Raw genomic sequence first — 19,356 nt, forward strand, 5'->3', positions numbered from 1 at the left:
GAGTATTGCATAGGCCAATGACAGTCACATTACCATCATCTAGACATCACGTTGAGCGGTGCAGTAGGCCAGTTTTGTCTTTAATTCGTTATACAGAACAAACCATTTTACGGCTCTTAGATATTCTAGGTTTTAGAAATCGTAAAAATAAATAATTTAATAACGGTCTCTCCCGCTGCGACTTTGTGAATATTTGTGGTCATGTCAGTACAGAAATCAAAGGTAGCCCGACCGCTCTTTCCAACAAAGGCGCAATCTCTGTAGGGTCACGTTACCCAAGCATTTAATAATCGACTTCCGCATATTTGCAGGAACACATAGCCCAACACGAGTTCCCAATAGTGTTCTCCGCCCCCTTGTTGTGATTGACAAAAGCTACACCAATGCTTTCAGGGCCTTCCGTTTAAGGGTGGGATTTCTCTTTGATCGACTCAAACTTGGACCTATCGGTTTTTTACTGGGGATTGTCCATAAAGAACGGGTAATGGCTTCCTAAGCAAGTCTTACTTTGTTTATGCCGCGTTTCTGACAGCTCCAAGAGCCTCTTATTTTCTTTAAGCAGATTATTTAATTGAACCGGTCGTTTCTCGCGAAAACAGTTTACCTGGACATTCATGAACTTGAGAAATTTATTGGTGGGGATGAGCTATTTCGTTGAATGAAGCAAACGCCTCTGGTGCCGTTAGGAGGATGAGCTCCATCGCCGGTCGGGATCTACCTGTCTCCGCCACTTCTGTCAGCAACCCTGGAGCTACATCTTCTCGAGCTCTGCATGTTGAACTCACATCCCAGCAGGTACTGAAAGGAATAAACCTTGCAGATCGTGTCCTGAGTATTCTGTTATTAGGACCGAACGCGGTTTGCCGTAACCCCTCGCAGTATCACATGTTATGACAGTAAATTATCACAACACTGGGCCTCCACAACTTGATTAGCTCAAAGTCAACAACTATAGCATTGTCAGTACACTTTCTCCTGATTCATCCTCTGCAAACATCGGATCTATATGGAACATATATGCCTTTAGTGCTACAAAACTAACGTTACCATTAAAGGCTTACTCGGTATGTGCCGTTTCGCTGACCATGCTATGTGAAGGGACTAATGTCAACTAGCAAGCTAGTGTTGGCTAAATGTCAATCAGTTGACTAGCCAAGCTTGGCCAGTAAGCAAGAAAAGTCGTTGATGTTCACGATTATGGCTGTGCAAACTGTTTCGAAAGAACGTGTGTGCTGATGTCTTGATAACGTAATGCGGCCTCTAAGACGGCATAACTTCCAGCACTTTGCTGAGAGCTCTGGTATTTCTTGATAGGTGACTTGGCAATTGGATGGCAGGTAGCTTAAAGTAGGCACTTCATACATTCTAACCATGGCTCTCATAGTGATAATGGTTGGTTGTCACTAGTTTTGACTGACTATTCAGTTAATGCTGTAGATGCGACTAGTTTCTGAATCGAAACCAACACCAGCAGGAATAGAATAGAGTAGAATATCTTTATTGTCATTAGCCAAGTACAATTTTCACTGCACAAGTACAACGAAAAGGGGGTTGTGGTGCTAACAGCATAGCTTGGCTTATGTTCAAGCTTTACCGCTCAGTGACAAAAAAAAAACAGTTAAAACTTCTCGTCTTCCCTGCAATATTAGAGCCCTTTTGCTTACGACCCAGGCTTCCTCTGATGAATGAGTTCTCACCAGCGTCTGTAAACACGGGGGGTGTTGTTTCAAGCCTGACAACATTGAAGGTGGTGGATTGGGCAAAGGTTGACGGTTTGTTGCGTCTAAAAATCACGTGATCCTTATTGATAACTAATGTGGTTTGAACGTCAGATTGATGTTACTTGACATCCCAGACCTCATGTTACCTTTATTACAGAGGTTAGGCATTTTTATTTGACGAAAGACAGCTAGTGAATCAGAACATTCTGAATTATTTCCTTCATCAGTATTTTCACGAATCAGACAAATTCGGGGTGAGAAAAGTCCCCAAATTCTGCCTTAAAATATATATATATTTAAGATTTAAGTATTAAGTATTAAGTTAATTTGTAGTAATGAAATTAAAGTGTGTAAATAAATTCATTAATTAAAGTTCATCAATGACAAGTCAGTAATTGCATTATACATTAAAATATGAATTGAATTAATATGTTGTGATAATGTATTAATTAGTTAAAAAAGTTAAACCTTTGGGTTTTTTTTAATGATAAATGAAACAATATCCTCAGATTGCTCTTTACATTACCCTGGTAAATCAGTTGCGAGCCTATTATGGGATGCTTCGCTGCATTGCCATGTGATATAGCATAATATATTGATTTACAATTGTGCTTTGTCTCACTCTCCCACTCAGTTGAAAGACTTCAGTTCAGCACTGTCCTATATAGATGTTTCTGCAGATATGACTTAGTAGTCAGGCATTGATCATTAAGCTATTTCCTGGTGAGCTTTACTGCAGTAGTGGTTGACTGCTGGTTTTGACAGCTGGTCAGATGTTTAGCTTGTGTTATCATCTTTTAGGCTAAGAAATGCTGATAAAAGCTATTTACCTAGCTTTTTTTTTTTTTGTGGTTTTGTGTTTTTGTTGTTAGCTAGGATCATCATCTGAGCTAAAAGAATGGTGTTACTAAACAACAATAATGCCTTCCCATGTTTGCCTAAGAGCTTTAGGCAATCATAGTGGTCTCTTTACACACACCAAAAAAGGACTGCACCCCTCCTTCTGCACCCCTTAGACTATGATACAAATAGACTTTTTGGGGGGGGGGGGGGGTGTCCACTGACTTTTATTTAGGAAAAAAAAAAAAAAGAAGAAGATGCCGTCGGAACAAAACGTGTTTTTGTTTCAGCGGGCTCTTAATCCTATAGGAAGTCTCATGACTTAGCTCAGATTTAGTGCCTAATGCCCAACTGCAGTGCCAGAAGTTCACTACGCTTGTGAAGAATGCTGGTCAGGTGAGTCTCTGGCAAAAGCCATTCTTAAGATACACACAGACTTTCAGTCAGCGGAGTTCCACCCATACCTTGCAGGCAGACCTCATTCAAACACTGAATCTCGTGTCTCACATTCGCTAATGCGTTGTAAATAGGAGGGGGGGGGGAAAAAGGCTTAGGGCATACTTAGACACTTTTGTAAGGGGGAGAATTGTTTAAATTTAACCTATACCATCCTGCCTTTGAAAACTGGTTGAAGTGTTTACATTCAAATTGAGCGTTTTTGTGGTATTTCTTTTAAGGCTTCAGTGCAGCTTGTTCAAGTGTGCACTACAAAGCTTCTTTTGAGTAACTGTACTTAAATTCAGCAACCGATGGTGATGTCATTTTTTTTTTTCAGGCGGCGCGGATGGTTAGGTTTTACAGTAACGCGGTGCTTTCGCTACCCTAAAGAAACACAAAAGACGTTTTGTTTCTCAAGGCCAGTGGTCTACTGAACTGCGCTTACTTGTTGAAATTGTGTGGCAGTCTTGAGTAAGCATGACATTCGTGGTGCAGGAGAACAGCTAGGCTTTGCTCTTACAGATGCTATACGTCTTAATTCTTAATGGGGGCACTTCAGTGGAATTAAAAGTGCGCAACTGAATGTTTTTTTTCCTTTCATCAATAACTTGCTTCAGCGTGTCAATGAGTGGACATTGAGGTCGCCTGATACAGTCTAAGCTGGTAAATGACACAGCGTATTCCCTGTGGAACTTACGATGCTGAGCTCACAAGCAGTCCAGATGCAATAACCCCATTTCGTTTTGGGTCTTTTTTTTTTTTTTTGCAGACTTGGCTGGTTTCTCTCGCGTGAAGTGAGCCAAGGGGTTTACATTTAATGGTTTGTAAGTGAATATGCGCAGGTCCTGATTGTGTTACTGGAAGCGATGATAAAAATGAGCACAGCATAAAAGCATGCCTATACAACACACCCTGACTCTCCCTCTCTCTCTCTCTCTCCCTCTCCCTCTCCCTCTCTCCCTCTCTCTCTCTCTCTCTCTCTCTCTCTCTCCCTCTCTCCCTCTCCCTCTCCCTCTCTCCCTCTCTCCCCTAACCTTAGAGACGCTTGCGTCACCTGCGGAGTATTGCAGCCCGTAATATCGTGAACAGAAATGGCTCTCCGCTGTTGGACACATACTTCACCCTTCACCTCTGCCTGGAGGACCGTATATCGAAAGGTAACGGCCATTAATTCCCCCTCTGCCCTGAGGTACCCGCTGTGAATGTCTCTGCCGTTAAAGTCTGACCTTTCATTCAGTCCACAGGAGACCGACCACTCAGACTCATATAGACTGTGCACCGGGTTATTTTAGACCAATCTGACAGTTTATGTGAAGGCCCAGTGATGATAACAGGCATAAACTATAATCTGTATAAACTGTAATCTGTTTCAGTTTCAATCTGTTTCAGAAAAGGCCCCAGCTAAACAAACATGGTGTCATTGTTTCCGTAACCTTGCAGTCCATTCTAAGGGGTTATTTGTTTGTTACTGTTCAATTTGCAGTGCTTTACATATGGATAGTGGCAATGGACAAAAAGTGTACATTTACATTTGCATTTTCAATCAGCAGACGCTTTTATACAAAGCAACTACCATGGGAGGCAAAATGCGATCCAAATATGTAGTCATTAAGGAGCTGGTTCTGGTATAAGTACAGCGGTTAAGTTCAGTAGGAGACCAGATACAAGTGCAAGAAAAGTTTAAGGAAGTAAAAGAGTCAACTACACACAGTGTACTCAATCATTTGTACATAGTCTAGTTGATGAGGCCATGGTTTAGAAAGACTTGGACAAGATCCTGTCAGTGTGGCAGACCAAATGGTGTAAGGAAAAAAAAGAGGCTTTGTTTATGCGACCTTGAATCTGTCTCACTCTCAGTTTATACATATGCAAGAAGACAGATCAATCTGACAGGTGAGAAATAAACCTTCGGATCATTGTCTCTGCAGCTGAGATGTTCATGTAGTACTACTGAGAGTTCATTTTGAAGCGCTGAAAATCGTTGGAGATGGTTCATGTTTTGTGCGTGTGTATGTTTGTTGGCTTTTGTTTTGTTTTTTGTTTTTTTGGTAACAGCTATGATCAGCCTAAAATGTCATCTCTCTTCTGTTCCCCTTTCAGACTTTTACAAAAGCGAAGTCATACGAGACTCTCTGGTGAGTGTTGGCTTTGCTCATCTTTTTCCCGGTGCCTCTTCCATCACAAAATGATTTTGTTTCGCGTCATATGTCCGAGACCGTAATAGATGGCATATTAAAGTAACTGATGGCAGTGGTGTAATCCTATGACTGGCCTGGAAGTATTCTCAATGAGAAGGGCAGTGCCTCTGTTAGCATAGACTATGACAGAGTGGGTGTCACAAAAAAAAAACCCATGCGTCTACACCCGGTTTAGCGAACTGCTCTGGATAATAATGGCCTCTGAATAATCTCATGCTGGAGAGGTTGACAGAACTAGCAGATCCGGTCTCTGTTAAAAGGCTATTAACCACATCCTTAAATCCCCCAGTACAAAGCAAAACGACCATCTCACTCAGTTTTGTGTCAAAGCCTTTATTGTGATATAGAATCGTCATTTTTCCAGTACTGCGCTGGGCCGCAGGTTGCGTTCGTGAACTCTGCTCCAGATAGCTCACGCTATTTGTGTAAAAGCAAAGTCTCCTCATTCAGCTCGAGAAGAAAACAAAACAAAAAAGAAAAAAAACCGTGGGGCCCTGCGCTGTGTCCTTACAGCTCTGCTCTTCTGAGCGAAGGGTAGAGTCATTCATTTGTGGATGGATTTAGCTTTAGTTAGTTTCATGTTCTGTCCGTATTCATTTTCTGCCATATTTGAATTCGTGGAGTCTGTGTACTGCAGGAAAGACCAGGAGGTAAAATTGGGTTGTTTTGAGTTGTGCCTAATAAGCAGCTTTTAGGGCAATATGTGCATCCTCTGGTGGCATCGTACTGTTGGGAACATTTATAGCTGTTGTGTCAGCAACAAAAAATGTTTTGTCATGATTTTAGACATATCGCGGAATCACATGACCACAGCTAAGAAGTTTAATTCACTGCTTGAATATTTTATAAGAGATTTCTATCAGTTACAGCGGATGACAATCAGACTTAAAGCTGATACACACACAGAGACACAGACACAGACACACATGCACACACACACAGATTAACTGTGTGTTTGCATGTGAATGAACTGCCATTGCACAAGAAGTCCTCTGTACTGGATAATGTCATTAAGCCAAAAAGAGTCAGTCGCTGCTTGTGTGTCTCTCCCGTAAGTAGGCTCTTGTATTACATAAAGACTTGTGCTTCAGTAACACAGTTACAGAGCCTCAAACTCCCATCTCCTGTACTGTGCTGTTTTTTTTTGTTTTTTTTTTGGCGAGGTTAAGTCAGAACATTTAAACACAAAAACGGACCTGAGTATATCTCCATTTCCACCATGAACAGAATCTGAGCCACCACAGTACTGAAAAACGGGACAGTTACAGTCCGAACGATAAGCGAATGACCGTGCTTTTACAGACGAGAGGGGTAGATGTCACTTCAACACTCAAAGTGACATCACCCCCCACACGCCCACCCCCCCGCGCTCTTCTAGATGTAATAAAGACATGACATTTCTGAATTTTTCCATCCAGCGCATGATGGTCTCTCTCCTTCCTCTTGTTCTCTGTCTCTTTCCTGGCATTGTGTTTAGACTATCTCTTTCTTTTACCCTCGTGTTTTTCATCCTCTCGCTGTCACTCTCTAACTTTTTCTTCTTTTGTATTCCTTTAGTTATCGTCCTCCCCCCCCCACTACGGCTTTGCCCCTGTCTCGTGATCTTTGTCTGTTTTTGCTGCTGACTGGCTCAGACAGACAAGCTGAATTTTATCGGATATACATCCTGTAGAAGGAGGAGTTTCCAAAGACTCAACATTGCACAAACTGTTTTTGTATATGTCTTAATGAGGTCATAGTCTCAAATGTTACTGCTTATCAACAGCGGATTTACTGTAACCTAAATATCTAACTTAACCTAAATATCTGACTAACTGTAAATATCACCGTGGATATAGACTGTGTTTTATGGTTAGGTAATTGCTAAGTAATGACCCGAAGGGCTGTTGTTTTTGAGCAGTGGGAAATCTTTGGTCAACAGTCAGTTAAACATCTATGACGATATTGCCGTTAATGTCAATGTTAAAATTTCACATGACTGGTGGGCATTAGCACAGAAATGTGACGTTTGTGTGTGTGTGTGCGTGTGTGTGTCTGTGTGCGTGCGTGTGTGTGTTTGCGTGCGCACGGTCAGAACCCAACGTGGCGGAGTCTGGACTTTGCCATGTTGCCGGACCTTCTGGATACGTCAGTGTCCTGTTTTGTGGTGAGAATCTGGGGGGGCAGGGAGGAGCAGTACCAGCTCCTGATAGAGTGGAAGGTCAACCTGGACGGACTCCGATACACAGGTCAACAGGTAAGGCCTTCTCACTTCTCCTTCTGTCTCTCTCTCTCTCTCTCTGTCTCTCTCTCTCTCTCTCTCTCTTTCCTTCTCTTTCTTTCACATTGTCTGTGTATGTGTCTCTCTCTCTCTCTCTCTTTGTCGGACACACACACACACACACACATACACACATACAGTCACACACACACACACACACACACACACACACACACACACAGCAACGCCGCCACCACCATAACTCCAGCCCCAACAGACTGGAGAAACTCATTTAAAAAAAAAGCCTCATTTTTTGCTCATTGCTACCAATCTGGCTTTCAGTTATGCACAGGTTCAGTCCCAGCTACTTGTGCAGTCAGTCTGGGGCCAACGGTGAAACCCATGGCCAAACTCTGAGTAACGTACCCCTGTCTCTCTCCCCTCAGATACGCTCCAGGAACCCAAATGAGATCATATTCGGACTGAATGATGGCTACTATGCAGCTGACTTTGATCAAAAGGTGTTTCTCTCTCTGAACCAAAACATTTCAAACCAAACTGATAAATTATACACCGAATGCACGTTGCTGGGTTTATTGCGTCGGTGGGCGTATTTCTTTAGTAGTTTTCATCGTGGCGTTTGTTTGGTCTTCTCTCAGGATCACTCTGAAAGAAAAAAGAACAGCTTACTTCAGGTTGACCAGAGTTCTGTGAGAAACTCGTATAGCGTCTTCTCCTTACTGAGGTAAGACTACAGTCTTTATTATTTATACTCGTATTTCACCGTCTGCCTTAATTCCTGTATGTATGTCAGACCGATTCTCCTACACAAAATATATCATATCTAAGAACTCTAAAATGTTCAGGAAGGCGTAAAAGGTCTCGGTTTCTCATAATTTTCTCTTTAAAAGAGTTCTCTTTAAAGGGGAACTGAGAAACGTTCTCTGTTATGACAAGACATGTACATTGCTGAAGTGGTGCATATGTTAATTAAACAACAACAACAACAACAACAAAAAAAGAATTTACAACCAAATCAATTTGAAATGATTGAGCTTAATTTGACCAGTAGGGGGCAGTGAGGATTAGCTTTTCATTAGTCTCTCTACGGTACGCTCTTCTGGAGCCAAAAATGACAAGACTGTGTTTATATTGGATGAAAGGCTATACACAACAGGAGTGCTTTAATCAAGAAGAAAAATGTTGGTGCCTTGTCATCGCTGGCACTCTTCTATGCTTAGCTGAGTGATTCTCTGAGGACTCTTGTTTGCTTGATTTGCTTGAACCCTTCTGCTACTGGCCTGCTGTAGCACCTTTTCTCCACCAGATGGCAACATCTCACCTTATTTCTGAGCTCCTGAATCTTTGTGAAGTTAATGTTTTTATGTCTGGCTGCTCTGGGATCAGAGAAAAGGATTCAGAAATAATGTTTCGTGTTGCTTGAGTCTGACATCAAGCTATTATGTCTCGAAAGAGAAAGCCCCTGGAGAAAATTTTAATTCATTAGAGAAAATTTCATTCAGTCTGAACTGTGCCCACACACACACACACACACACACACACATATATATATATATATTTCTGCAAGAGGAAGCTGTGTGATAATCCCTGTAGATGAAAAGCCCCTGGACTCTGAAGGTTTACTACATAATGTCTAATCATAGTGAAAACACAGACACCCCATGTGTGTAATAAAGTTTATAGCTCCAGCGTCAGATCTCAGACATAATATTTGGTTAGGATATAGGTGAGAAAAAGGGAGTAGTTTTGGGGATAGCGCTGTTTGTGTCCTGTCTTGTTTTCTCTTGTTTGTCCCAGAGTGAGGCTGGCGGTGTTCATGGGGGCCTTTGTCGAGTCAGGAGCTCTCAGGGGAGTTGAGAGGTTGATAGCAGGTTTTCCACTTGTCCGTTACTCAAGGTTTTATGTCAAAGGGTGTTTGTATGTTTTAGGGGCAGCTGTGACTGGGGGGTAGGGGGTGGGGGCGTGGGGGGTGGAAGTGATGGGGGTGGCGGGGGGGGGGGATGGGGGGGATGGGGGGGGGTTATCTGTCTGTGCAAGATCTTGGTTTCAGGTTGAAAAAACAGCCCCCCCCCCCACACACACACACACACCCACCCACCCACCCACGTGTGTGATTACTCATGATCTCCCTCTGTGAGGTGCTATAAAATGTTCTTTTGTTGCACATGGAACGGTCTTCAGTTCCATGAATTCAGTCCCTTTTCCTCCAGCAGAAAGAGTGCATCAGATCCGTTCGCTCTGCCACGTCTCCTCCCAGACCCTGCTCTTTCCAGAAATGTATGTCATAGCCTTTGATAACAGGACTTCAGCGAGGAGAGAGGAATTTCTTACGGTTTTGACAGAGCTGCTCGCGCTGCATCGCGCTGCGAAGCGGGGAACTTTGATTTACTCTGCGTGATAGATGAGGAGAGCAGCACGTTTGCATGTTTTGGGGGGAGAAAGGGAAAGGGAAAAGGGTTGAGTCTTATAAGAGGAAGGGATTGATTGGCTGTTGTTCTTATTAGCGCTGAAGAAACATTTGTTTTTGATTGACGCAGCGAAGTCATCAGCAATTAGCTGTCAAAACCTCTTAACCTGACATGGCCTAGAGGGGGGGGGGGGGGGTGGAAAGCAGGAAAACATTGCGGATGAGAGAGCGAACGAGATCGTTGCAACACTGGTTGCCAAAACGCTGTTTGAAGACACCCCCCCCCCCACTGCCCCCCACCTGCCCCTCCTCCTACCACCACTCTCTGTTGTATTGTTTTGTGGTGAAGAGCTCTGGTTGGGATAAGCTTGTGAAGTCAGTAGCTCTCTGTGGCAGTCAAATCAGTGAAGTGATCGGTGAGAATCAAACACGTTTTTGAGACGACTGCAAATCCAGGGCCAGCGGCAAGTTTTGAAAGTAGCCCCCCGCCGGCGAACCTCTTCCTCTGTGGCTTTCTAAAGGATTTTGGCACTCTTCACCTGAATTTGTAGCCGTAGGAGTCCAAAAGCAGGAAGTGCATCTGGAGAAGAGAGAATATCGTCTGACAAATGCCTGCTCACTCGGACTCTGACTGATCAATAATAAACTACAGTTAGTGTGGGATTCTAACCCAAGAACGTTTCACTGTGTGAACGTGACTCTGCAATATAATTTTCATTAGGCCCACAGAGAAGCTCTATCCGTTCCAGTTCTTTCAAAGTCAAAAAACCAAACCAGCGATCTCTTATTTACAATGATCATAAAGCATGATATGTCCCTGCTATTTTAAATGGGTTTTTTTTTAATGTATAATAATGTCATTAATGTGTTATTAAGTTTTGAGTTGGTCTCTAGTCTGTTCTGCTCCGCATGTCTAAGGCCCTGCTTTGTCCCTCTGGCACAGATGCATTCTCGTGCCATGGGGTTGACATTTCGTTTGATTGGTGGGGTACGGAGAACAGAGGGAGCCCTGTGAAACGGGACAGGGGCTCAGGGGTGTGACCCAACGGTTGCCGAGGTGATAAGCCCTTCCTGTAGTTTGCACCTCGCAGCAGGGCCAACGGGTCAGTTGCCTATGCAGCGTTGTACCGAAACCTACCGCGCCTCCGCCATAGAATATTGTTCTGGACTGGATTAAGCGGTCCGGTTTAAACAGCTGGTCTGCACGAAAAAAGGGCCCCAAAGCCCCCAAAGTAATGGCCCGGAGCCTCACGGAATGGCCCTCCCAGCCCCGCGCAAAAGCAAACTAAAGCCCTAATCTCCAAAAACGCCCAGCTGAAATGGACGCTGCTGTTTTGTTTTCTCTCGACACACAGGGAGTGTATGTTAACATTATCAAAACAGCCCAGTTGGGCGTCTCGAACTCCAGATCTCAGAGCCAGCGTGAAGGGACTGGCTAGCTTCTCCACCTCTCTTTACCTTTCCTGCCGTTTCAGCCAAAGGAATCCGCGTCTTCAGACGGGCGTTATATTTCAAATTCTCAATGAGGCGTATTCAGCTGGGTTTTTTTTTTTGTTTTTTTTTTTCTTTGCTTTGTTTTCTACCCGATCCAATCGCAATGAATTATGGGTTTAACGGAGCCTTGATAGATCATTGGTGATTCAGGTTACATCCTTCAGTCTTTTTTTTTTTTTTCTTGACAGCCATTTACCACCACTGTCTCTTAATGTTCAGGGAAGACTTGGTTTTTTTTTTTTTTGGGGGGGGGGGTTTTTTGTTGGATCTCATTCCATCCCACTGCAGCTCTCTTCTCTCATCCGGTGCTCTGTCTTTCTCCTGGCCGCTGGCAGACGGCGAAAAGTGCTGTCGACTCCAATCTCTCTCTGACTGTTCTGGGCCGCATTCTTTTAGGATCCTTCATGTAATGACTGCATCTTCTGGTAGCCTGCACATTAGACCCACATCCTCTCTTTATATAATCCCTCTCCACGGAGCTGGGAAACGTTTCGGTTCAGACATAGATTAATGAGTTTATGTATTAGATGTACGTTAGATTTATGAGTTTATTTGCAACAATATAGACAATACAGACAGATATAATATATGCCACACATATGTTTCATGCTTTATGTAGCATATTTGTCTCTTATATATACATGTATGTATACACACACACAGAGACACACACACACACACACACACACTTGTGTCACGTGTGTGTGTGTGTGTGTGTGTGTGTGTGTATTACATATAATATATCTGTCTTGTGTGTACAGCAGTGTTATAATGTTGTGCCTGTGGAAAAGGACTGTTCACTGAGCTTCGTCTTCGGGCTGGTGTTATCTTGCGAACAATCGTAGTGACGTTTTTTGTTTTGAACTTGTGGAAGGTTGCCACGCAAACCTATTTACAGGATCTGATTTACTTGAAGGTCTCCCCTTAATCCATCAACAGAAAGGAGAGAGAGAGAGAGAGAGAGAGAATGTAGGAGAGGAAAATATTTTCACTCAGGCCGCAGTCTTATCTGTTTTGAAGCACTGCAGACAATGCTGAAATTGGAGGTGTATGTATACAGACAGAGAGAAAGAGAGAGAGAGAGGGGGCAGTGTTTGTATTGACATTCCTTAGCTGTGAAGCAGGAGTACGGGTACACTGTAGATAGTTAGGCCAAGGTGTTTTTGTTTTCCATTCTCTGTCAAATCCCTGCTCCCTGACCCCCCCCCCCCACCGATTCCTTCATGCCTTTGATTAGTTTTTGTATCACAAGCTACAGCCCTCATTCAAAGAAGAGACCCAATTGTGTCGTTGATTGTAAAGAGTTTGCTGATAACATGTGACTTACTGTTGTTAGCTAAAATGTTTATTCAGCTGGTTCCATCTAGCCCTGGTCTCGCTATCCCTGTATGACTGATTATATTGTTAATGAGACATAGGTCAAAAACTCCTTATGAATTGTTTATATCATGCGCAGGGTTAATGTCGTATAAGCTGAACTGTTTCCAGGTTTCGAGATGGTTGAGTTTGGATTGTATCAGTATGAGGAGGTGCGTGGCCTTCCATCTGAATCGAGTATCATATGAAAAACATGCCGTTTGGCGGATTTTGAATTTTTTTGGGGAGTTTGTCTGCGTGTATGACCCTTATCTCCTCAGAGAGGAAGGGAGGAAAGAGAGGAATGAAATAACGAAAGAAAAAAAAACCCAAAACAAAACAAAACAAAACTCCTTGTCGCCCTGACATAAGATCGTTTCACAAATGGAGGAAAAAAAACAAAAAAAAAAAACATTTTTACACCCCCCCCCCCTTTCCTCTTCTGCCTCGACTCTCAGATACCCACTTGGCGGACTACTCTTTATTTCATTGCTTTCTCCTGCTGGAGGACCAACAACACCTCCACTGTTCCCTAAGTCCGTTTGAAGTGGTTTCTAAAATTTGAAAAACTAGACCCAAACAGTATGCGAAAGAAATGCAAACAGAAGTTTGAAGAACAGCAACTGGATGGAACAGCCACAAAGGCCTGACTGTAACCGAATGGAAAGAAGATGTGTTTTCTTGAGCCCTGTCTTTCTGGACTCGGAGTGTGATTTCCATGTTCCAATGCAAGAAACAAAACAAAACAAAACAAACAAAAACAAAAAACCTTGACGCGACATTTTGTTTTCGGGCCTTGTCTCAAATCTGCCAGATGATCAGTCTGTCTTAAGCCTTTATTTTTTTTCCATAGCCCCAAACAAACAGGGCTGAGTATTTATTTGGCTTCCGCTGAACGGTAAATACGTAAACAGATAAACACACATTGAGTGAGAATTGCAAACTGCTCTCCACCACGTGTGTCACAACTGTCCAGCAACTCTGGAAAAAATTAAGACGTGTTTAAGGTCACGAGTTAATGTCTCTCTCTCTCTCTCTCTCTCTCTCTCTCTCTCTCTCTGTTTATTTTGCCCTCTGTTCATTTTTTCTCCTTGTCAGTCTATCACACTGGCCTCTGGTGTCCCTCTTTTCCTGTCTCACTGTACTCCTCTAAGACTACTATGGTGCTCTGGTATATGCCTATAGCAATCTTAAAAAGGGCAATTCTAAGCTGTTGTGAAACAGAGACAGGGGCGAAATAAACATTGCATCCGTCATTGCAAATCAGCAGATCTTTCAGCGTGACTTGCTAAACAACTCACATTCTGAATATCGAGAAGCTTTTTTTTAAATGTAAACTGATGAAAGCCATGCTTAGACCTCCCCCCCCTCCCCTTTTTTTTTCCTGTTTAATCAGTGCCGCTCTGTACTGATTAATAAATAAAACTGAAGTCGTTGCTGTTATTAAGGTGTTGTGCATTTTCTCCGGTTGAGTGCGGGATTGGTTAGTCCTCCCCTGTTCTTCACCTCTGATATGCAAGGTCAGAAAGGCGTTGAATGACAAGCTTAGAGATCAGCTCCAGACAGCAGGCCTGATAATGGCGCAGACAGACGTGAAAAGATTGGCCGATAGCTTCTCCTCTCCTAGGGGAAGGGCTCCTATCAGATTCCTCCACCGTAATCAACAGGTACCGATAAAGCTGTCAAATCAGCTTCGACCCACTGTTCGCGAGAACTATCGGCATCGGGCTTATCGCCCATCGTGTTATCGTCGCCGGGTTAAAACGAAAAAGGAGTGGAAAATCGGGAACGGTCCCAAAGGTGGGGGGGGGGGGGGGGGGGCGTGTACTGTTCTCTCTTTGAATGTGTGAAGATGGTATGAGACACCACCATGCTGTAAAGAGCCTGTGATTTATACCCGGGGTCAGCTCACACTCCTTCACATCCCGAGGAGGGGAGGGGGGGGCAGAGGGTGAGGTGGGGGTTAGGGGGGGTGTTGGGGGATTAGAAGGTCAAGGGGAAACAAGTGTTTAAAAAAATGAAGAGGCCCCACAAATGCACATGTTCAGGAAGCCTCCCATGGAGCTGTGTCCTGTTACTATAAGGACATCAGTGTGTATATGTGTGTGTGTGTGTGTGAAAGAGAGAGAGAATGAGAAAAGAGAGAGAGAGAGAGAGAGAGAGACCTCTGACAGACACCTGTTCATACTTTGCATCTGTGGCACTTCTGTTGTGTCAGAATAGAGCAAAAACCCTTGTCTGCATTAATAACAGGGTCAGTGTGTGGCTGACTGAACCCTGCTTCAGCTGCGTGGTCCTCTGCGCCTGGGCCTGGTCTGGATGCATTTCAGTCAAGCTCTGGGAAGGGACCTTGTTAATGTTTTCACCACATCTGTCCTGTGGGCGTCATACATTTAACCCCACACACACAAACACACACACACACACACACACTCATTCAGCCCTTTTCAGCCATGTGAGGTGAATCTGGACTGTGATATTGGAGATAAGCTTTGTCAAATTGACCAGTTCCTTCGTTAGAGACATAATGAATTAACAGTAAATTTGAAAAGACAAGGGAAAAAATAAGGCTTAGAAAGAGGAGAGTGTTTACCTAAAGGATCTTACTGGAGGATTTCCTCTCCATTTATCCCTTGCTCTCAGAGCAGGTGTCTGCTCTCAGGTTGCGAATAGGCTGCAGGCATAGGCAATATCACAGACCGAACCAAGGGGTCATGTCCAGATGAACGGAGCTGAGGTGTTGAAAGTGCCTTGCTTAAAACACAGGCTTTTTCTCTTTTTTTTTCCTTTTTTTTTGCCAACGGAGCAAGTGTATGTTTTTGTATAGATTTGGGAAGAAAGGTTAATAGACTTTTGGCTTGAAAAAAAAAAGGAGATGAGTTGATTGCACTGATCCGTTGCGCTGATGAAGTGTGTGTGTTGGTACATCTTTAGGTTGGTTTTGAAAGTTGTTAAGTAATGCTGATGACAGAGCTGTGGTAATAAGATCATTATTACTGTAAAAATGAACTGAAGTATGGGAAACCACCAATATGTCATCAAATAGCACCTGCGCTACGAGAATAGATGAGAACACGCTTCTCGTATAGGGTAATTACACTGAGGTTCGGATTATTGCGGTCAAGTCTATTGAGAATATGGGATTAATCTAAGGCCTAAACGCTGTCTTTTGTGGTTCCATCAGAGTTCTTAAGAGAGCCAGAAAATCCAGTGAAACCCAAGAGCCTGTGTTCTGAAAATGTGTGTTTTGGCAGGTTTTGGAGATGGGTTTCAGGGCTTACACAGTACAACATTAAAATGCAGGGGAAAACGTTAGAAACTCCTATTCCTGAAATTCTGCACTGTTTTTTAATATACGCCACATGGAACTCATGCTCCTCCTTTTTTTTTTTTTTTTTCTTGGGGTTTTTTTTTTTGTTTGGGAGGCCCACGAGAATTCGATAATCTTTCTGGCGCGCCAGCTGCGAACAACTGAACAAGCGAGAAAACGAACGCGGGCTTGAATTCGCCATTCGGTGAAAAGGTCCTCAGACGGCTTGAAGGCTTAGCCTGAGGGCTTTTTGGTGAAAGCTCTCGTGTGTGGGGAAACATGGCAAACGGGTATGTGCTAACGAGAAAAGCAAACCACAAAAGCTGGATCTGAAACCCAGACAACAGAGTCGTACGAAGCTCCCGGCCAATGGAGAGGGCTGGGGGTTGTGGGTGGTGGTGGGGACTGTGTGTGTGTGGGGGGGGGGGTCTTGGGAGAAGAACAGCAGCACCACATTTCATAGCCATATCTCATTAGGTGGTCCTACATATTGGTGAGAGAAGAGACGTTAAGAAGCTTTGGTAACCTTCCTGTTAAAATACCCCGTCTCTCGGTACAGAGAACTGAGAGGGTGGTGGGGATTGGGTGGGGTGGGGGCGTGTGGGGGGCAATGGGGGTGTCAGAGGGATGAATGGGGGGTGTGAAATTGCCCCCCCCCCCCCCCCCAAGCTGTGACTCAAGCTGTCCTCACCAAAAAGCCAAAGCTCCGCTCTCTCTGAGGCCACATGTGGTCTGAACTTGAGGGGAAAGCTGTGTTGAAGTGAATCAGCCATATGATTGATGAATCCAGTAACTCTCTCTCTGATTTCTCTCTTGTGTTGTTGTTTTGATGACCTGGCATCAGTAAACACAGTTAAGTAAATAATAGACTTTTTGTTTATGGGCCTAATAAAAAGGCTTCGTGTTTATGGCAAACATAAGAGGCATTTGGAATTGACACCGTTTACCCTGGAACACTCTGGAGTTAATTTGAATTTGTCAGAACAAAGGCTGTTATTGGTTTGTATCACAGTATTACTTAACAGGCTTTTGGTAACAAGCGGTTGGTTAAGGTTGGGGTCGTTAAAAAAAAAATGTTAAAAATAAACGAAACTTTTCAACTCTTCTGAAAATTCTCGCATCTGAAATGTTGTTCGTTATTGTTTCGCTAAGTCACCAACTTAATCGTCCCTTTATTCATCCGATTCAGGTGAGACTTAGAGCGACTCTGTCATCTTTGTATCAGTACAAATGCTGACTTTGTTGATGAAGTATAAAGCATTGTTTATTGTAAGGGTTCACTCATCGCTGTTCTCGGTTCAGAAACAGAATTTGTTTCACGCCATGTGGCTGACCACACATAACACTCTGTGTCTTTTCCTCTTCCTTTTGCTCATTAAATCTTTACGGTTAGGTTTCAGCGTGTTCATTTCGACAAAACCCACTGTAATAAATCTGTGAGAAGTACAGTACTTCCCGTTATTCAGATTTATTTTGTGCCTAATTTGATCGTGAATGTGTGATTTTCTGCAATGATTCTGTTTTGTATTAAAAAAAAAATCCCCCAAAAACAAACAAACAAACATTAAAAAAAAAAAATCATACTTTTAGATACTTTAGAGGCCAGCTCAGCGGAACTGTGGTTGTTGTTGACCTTGTGTTTTCTTAATGTTCTCCATCCTAGCCAATTGGTATTGCACCAAACAAAAAAAAAATCCTTTTAAAAGCGCTTTGACCTAATGTTTCGACCTTTCTTCTAGTGCACCTACAACCTTGGTTGCTACACTCCTTTGTTGCATCGATGTTGAATGCTTTACCAGTCACTTCTCTCTCTTTCTCTTACAAAACAGATGTAGAATAATATAGCTCCACGTCTCTCTCTCTCTCTCTTTCTCTTTTCCTCCTCTGCTCCACAGACTGCACACAGCCCAGAGGGCCATCAAACAGACCCAGGTGACTGTGCAGAAGATTGGGAAGGAGATCGAGGTGAAGCTGAGGACGACTGCCGCCTGCACTGAGAGAGTGAGACTCTTACATAATCTTAAATAATTCAGTGTCAAATTCAAAAACAATTCAGGAGAAAATGACATGCTTTTTGTATATGTTTTCCCCCATTTTACTCATCAAAAACAGCAGATCTAAATTACATACACAACATCATATACTTATATATATACATATATGTGTGTGTGTGTGTGTGTGTGTGTATCTATATATATGTGTGTGTATATATATATATATATGTATAAGCATTTATACACACATAATGGTCAACTGTAGTATTTTTTGTCTTTTTTTTTCTCCTTTTGCTCTTTCAAACAGTAGGTCTGTCCGTCAGATCCCCAGGAACTAGTTAGAAATCCCGGCAGCTCTTGTTCATCTTGCAGTAATAAGCTGAGAAGTGCCGTGCTGTAAATGCGGGGCTGATTGTATATCTTGTATTACACAGATCCTCATAAATATGTCATTAAGTCCTCAGGCATTTATCGTATCCTGTGTTTTGATGGATTTAGCGAACCCAAAACCCCCGCTATGTTTCCCCGCTATGCTCATGTCGCGGCCGGCTTTCAAAAAAAAAAAAAAAAAAAAAATAGAAAAGAAAAAAAGAAATCCGACTGTTTGTCTTTCCATGTTCACTGTATCCGTGAGGGGGGGGGGGGGGGGACCAGAATGAAAAAGAAAGCAGGGCATATCTAACATTTTTGGAATTGGCAGCCGCGCAGCTGTGAAAACGGAATGGTAATCCCGGGGTTTTAATGTGGTGTTTATTGTAAACGGGCACTTCAAAAAGCCAGCCCTGTTTCCCCCGGGGCAAGAAAGTCCCCTTGGGCTTTGACACCTTTCTTCAAAAATAGTCTCTCTGAAGAACAGTAGCCTAGGCGCTGCCCCGGGGTTTTTTTTTTTTGTCAGGCTCTGTGTTATTTTTAACACGGAGAAAAAGTGGATTCGGGATATAGTGTCCTGACATATGAACCGCAGACCCTGGTGAATGTACACATTCCCCTTTGCCTTCTATTCCTTATGACAGAAATGGATTTTCTGTTTAATATTTGCCCCTGTTGTGCATTTGTATGCCAGTGAGGCTGCAGAGTTTCAGCTGTCACAAACATACTCTCAAAGGTTCTGATACGTTTAGTACCTGTCAGTGATGGTCACTCAACCCCTTAAAGTCTTGGTTTTAGTACCCTGAAAATGTATGGCACTACTCTGGTGTCAGACAGATATCTAGGTTTTCGTAGGGTTTTTTTTGTGTGAAAGTCAGCTTGAGTATGTCTTTTTTATCTTAGAAAAAAAAAATTTTTTTTTTTTGGCTTGATTTCTTTCTCTGCTCCAGTCTCTATGTCTCTCCCGCTGTCTTTCTCTCTCACTCTGTCTGTTTCTCTTTCTCTCTC

General features: G+C 43.1%; 1 protein-coding gene across 1 annotated transcript in view; it reads left to right on the forward strand.

Annotated features, from left to right (window-relative positions):
- Nucleotides 1-543: 543 nt before the first annotated feature.
- uvrag (UV radiation resistance associated gene) overlaps nucleotides 544-19,356 on the forward strand; it is a 72,750-nt gene continuing 53,937 nt past the window's right edge. The window contains exons 1-7 of the mRNA XM_030792710.1: nucleotides 544-795; nucleotides 4,039-4,156; nucleotides 5,100-5,134; nucleotides 7,272-7,433; nucleotides 7,844-7,918; nucleotides 8,057-8,142; nucleotides 17,881-17,986. Of these exons, the coding sequence (XP_030648570.1) occupies nucleotides 691-795; nucleotides 4,039-4,156; nucleotides 5,100-5,134; nucleotides 7,272-7,433; nucleotides 7,844-7,918; nucleotides 8,057-8,142; nucleotides 17,881-17,986 (687 nt within the window). The 5' untranslated portion in view covers nucleotides 544-690. The remainder of the gene's footprint in view (nucleotides 796-4,038; nucleotides 4,157-5,099; nucleotides 5,135-7,271; nucleotides 7,434-7,843; nucleotides 7,919-8,056; nucleotides 8,143-17,880; nucleotides 17,987-19,356) is intronic.

This window comes from Chanos chanos, chromosome 15 (genome assembly GCF_902362185.1).
Source record: "Chanos chanos chromosome 15, fChaCha1.1, whole genome shotgun sequence".
Lineage (NCBI taxonomy): Eukaryota > Metazoa > Chordata > Actinopteri > Gonorynchiformes > Chanidae > Chanos > Chanos chanos.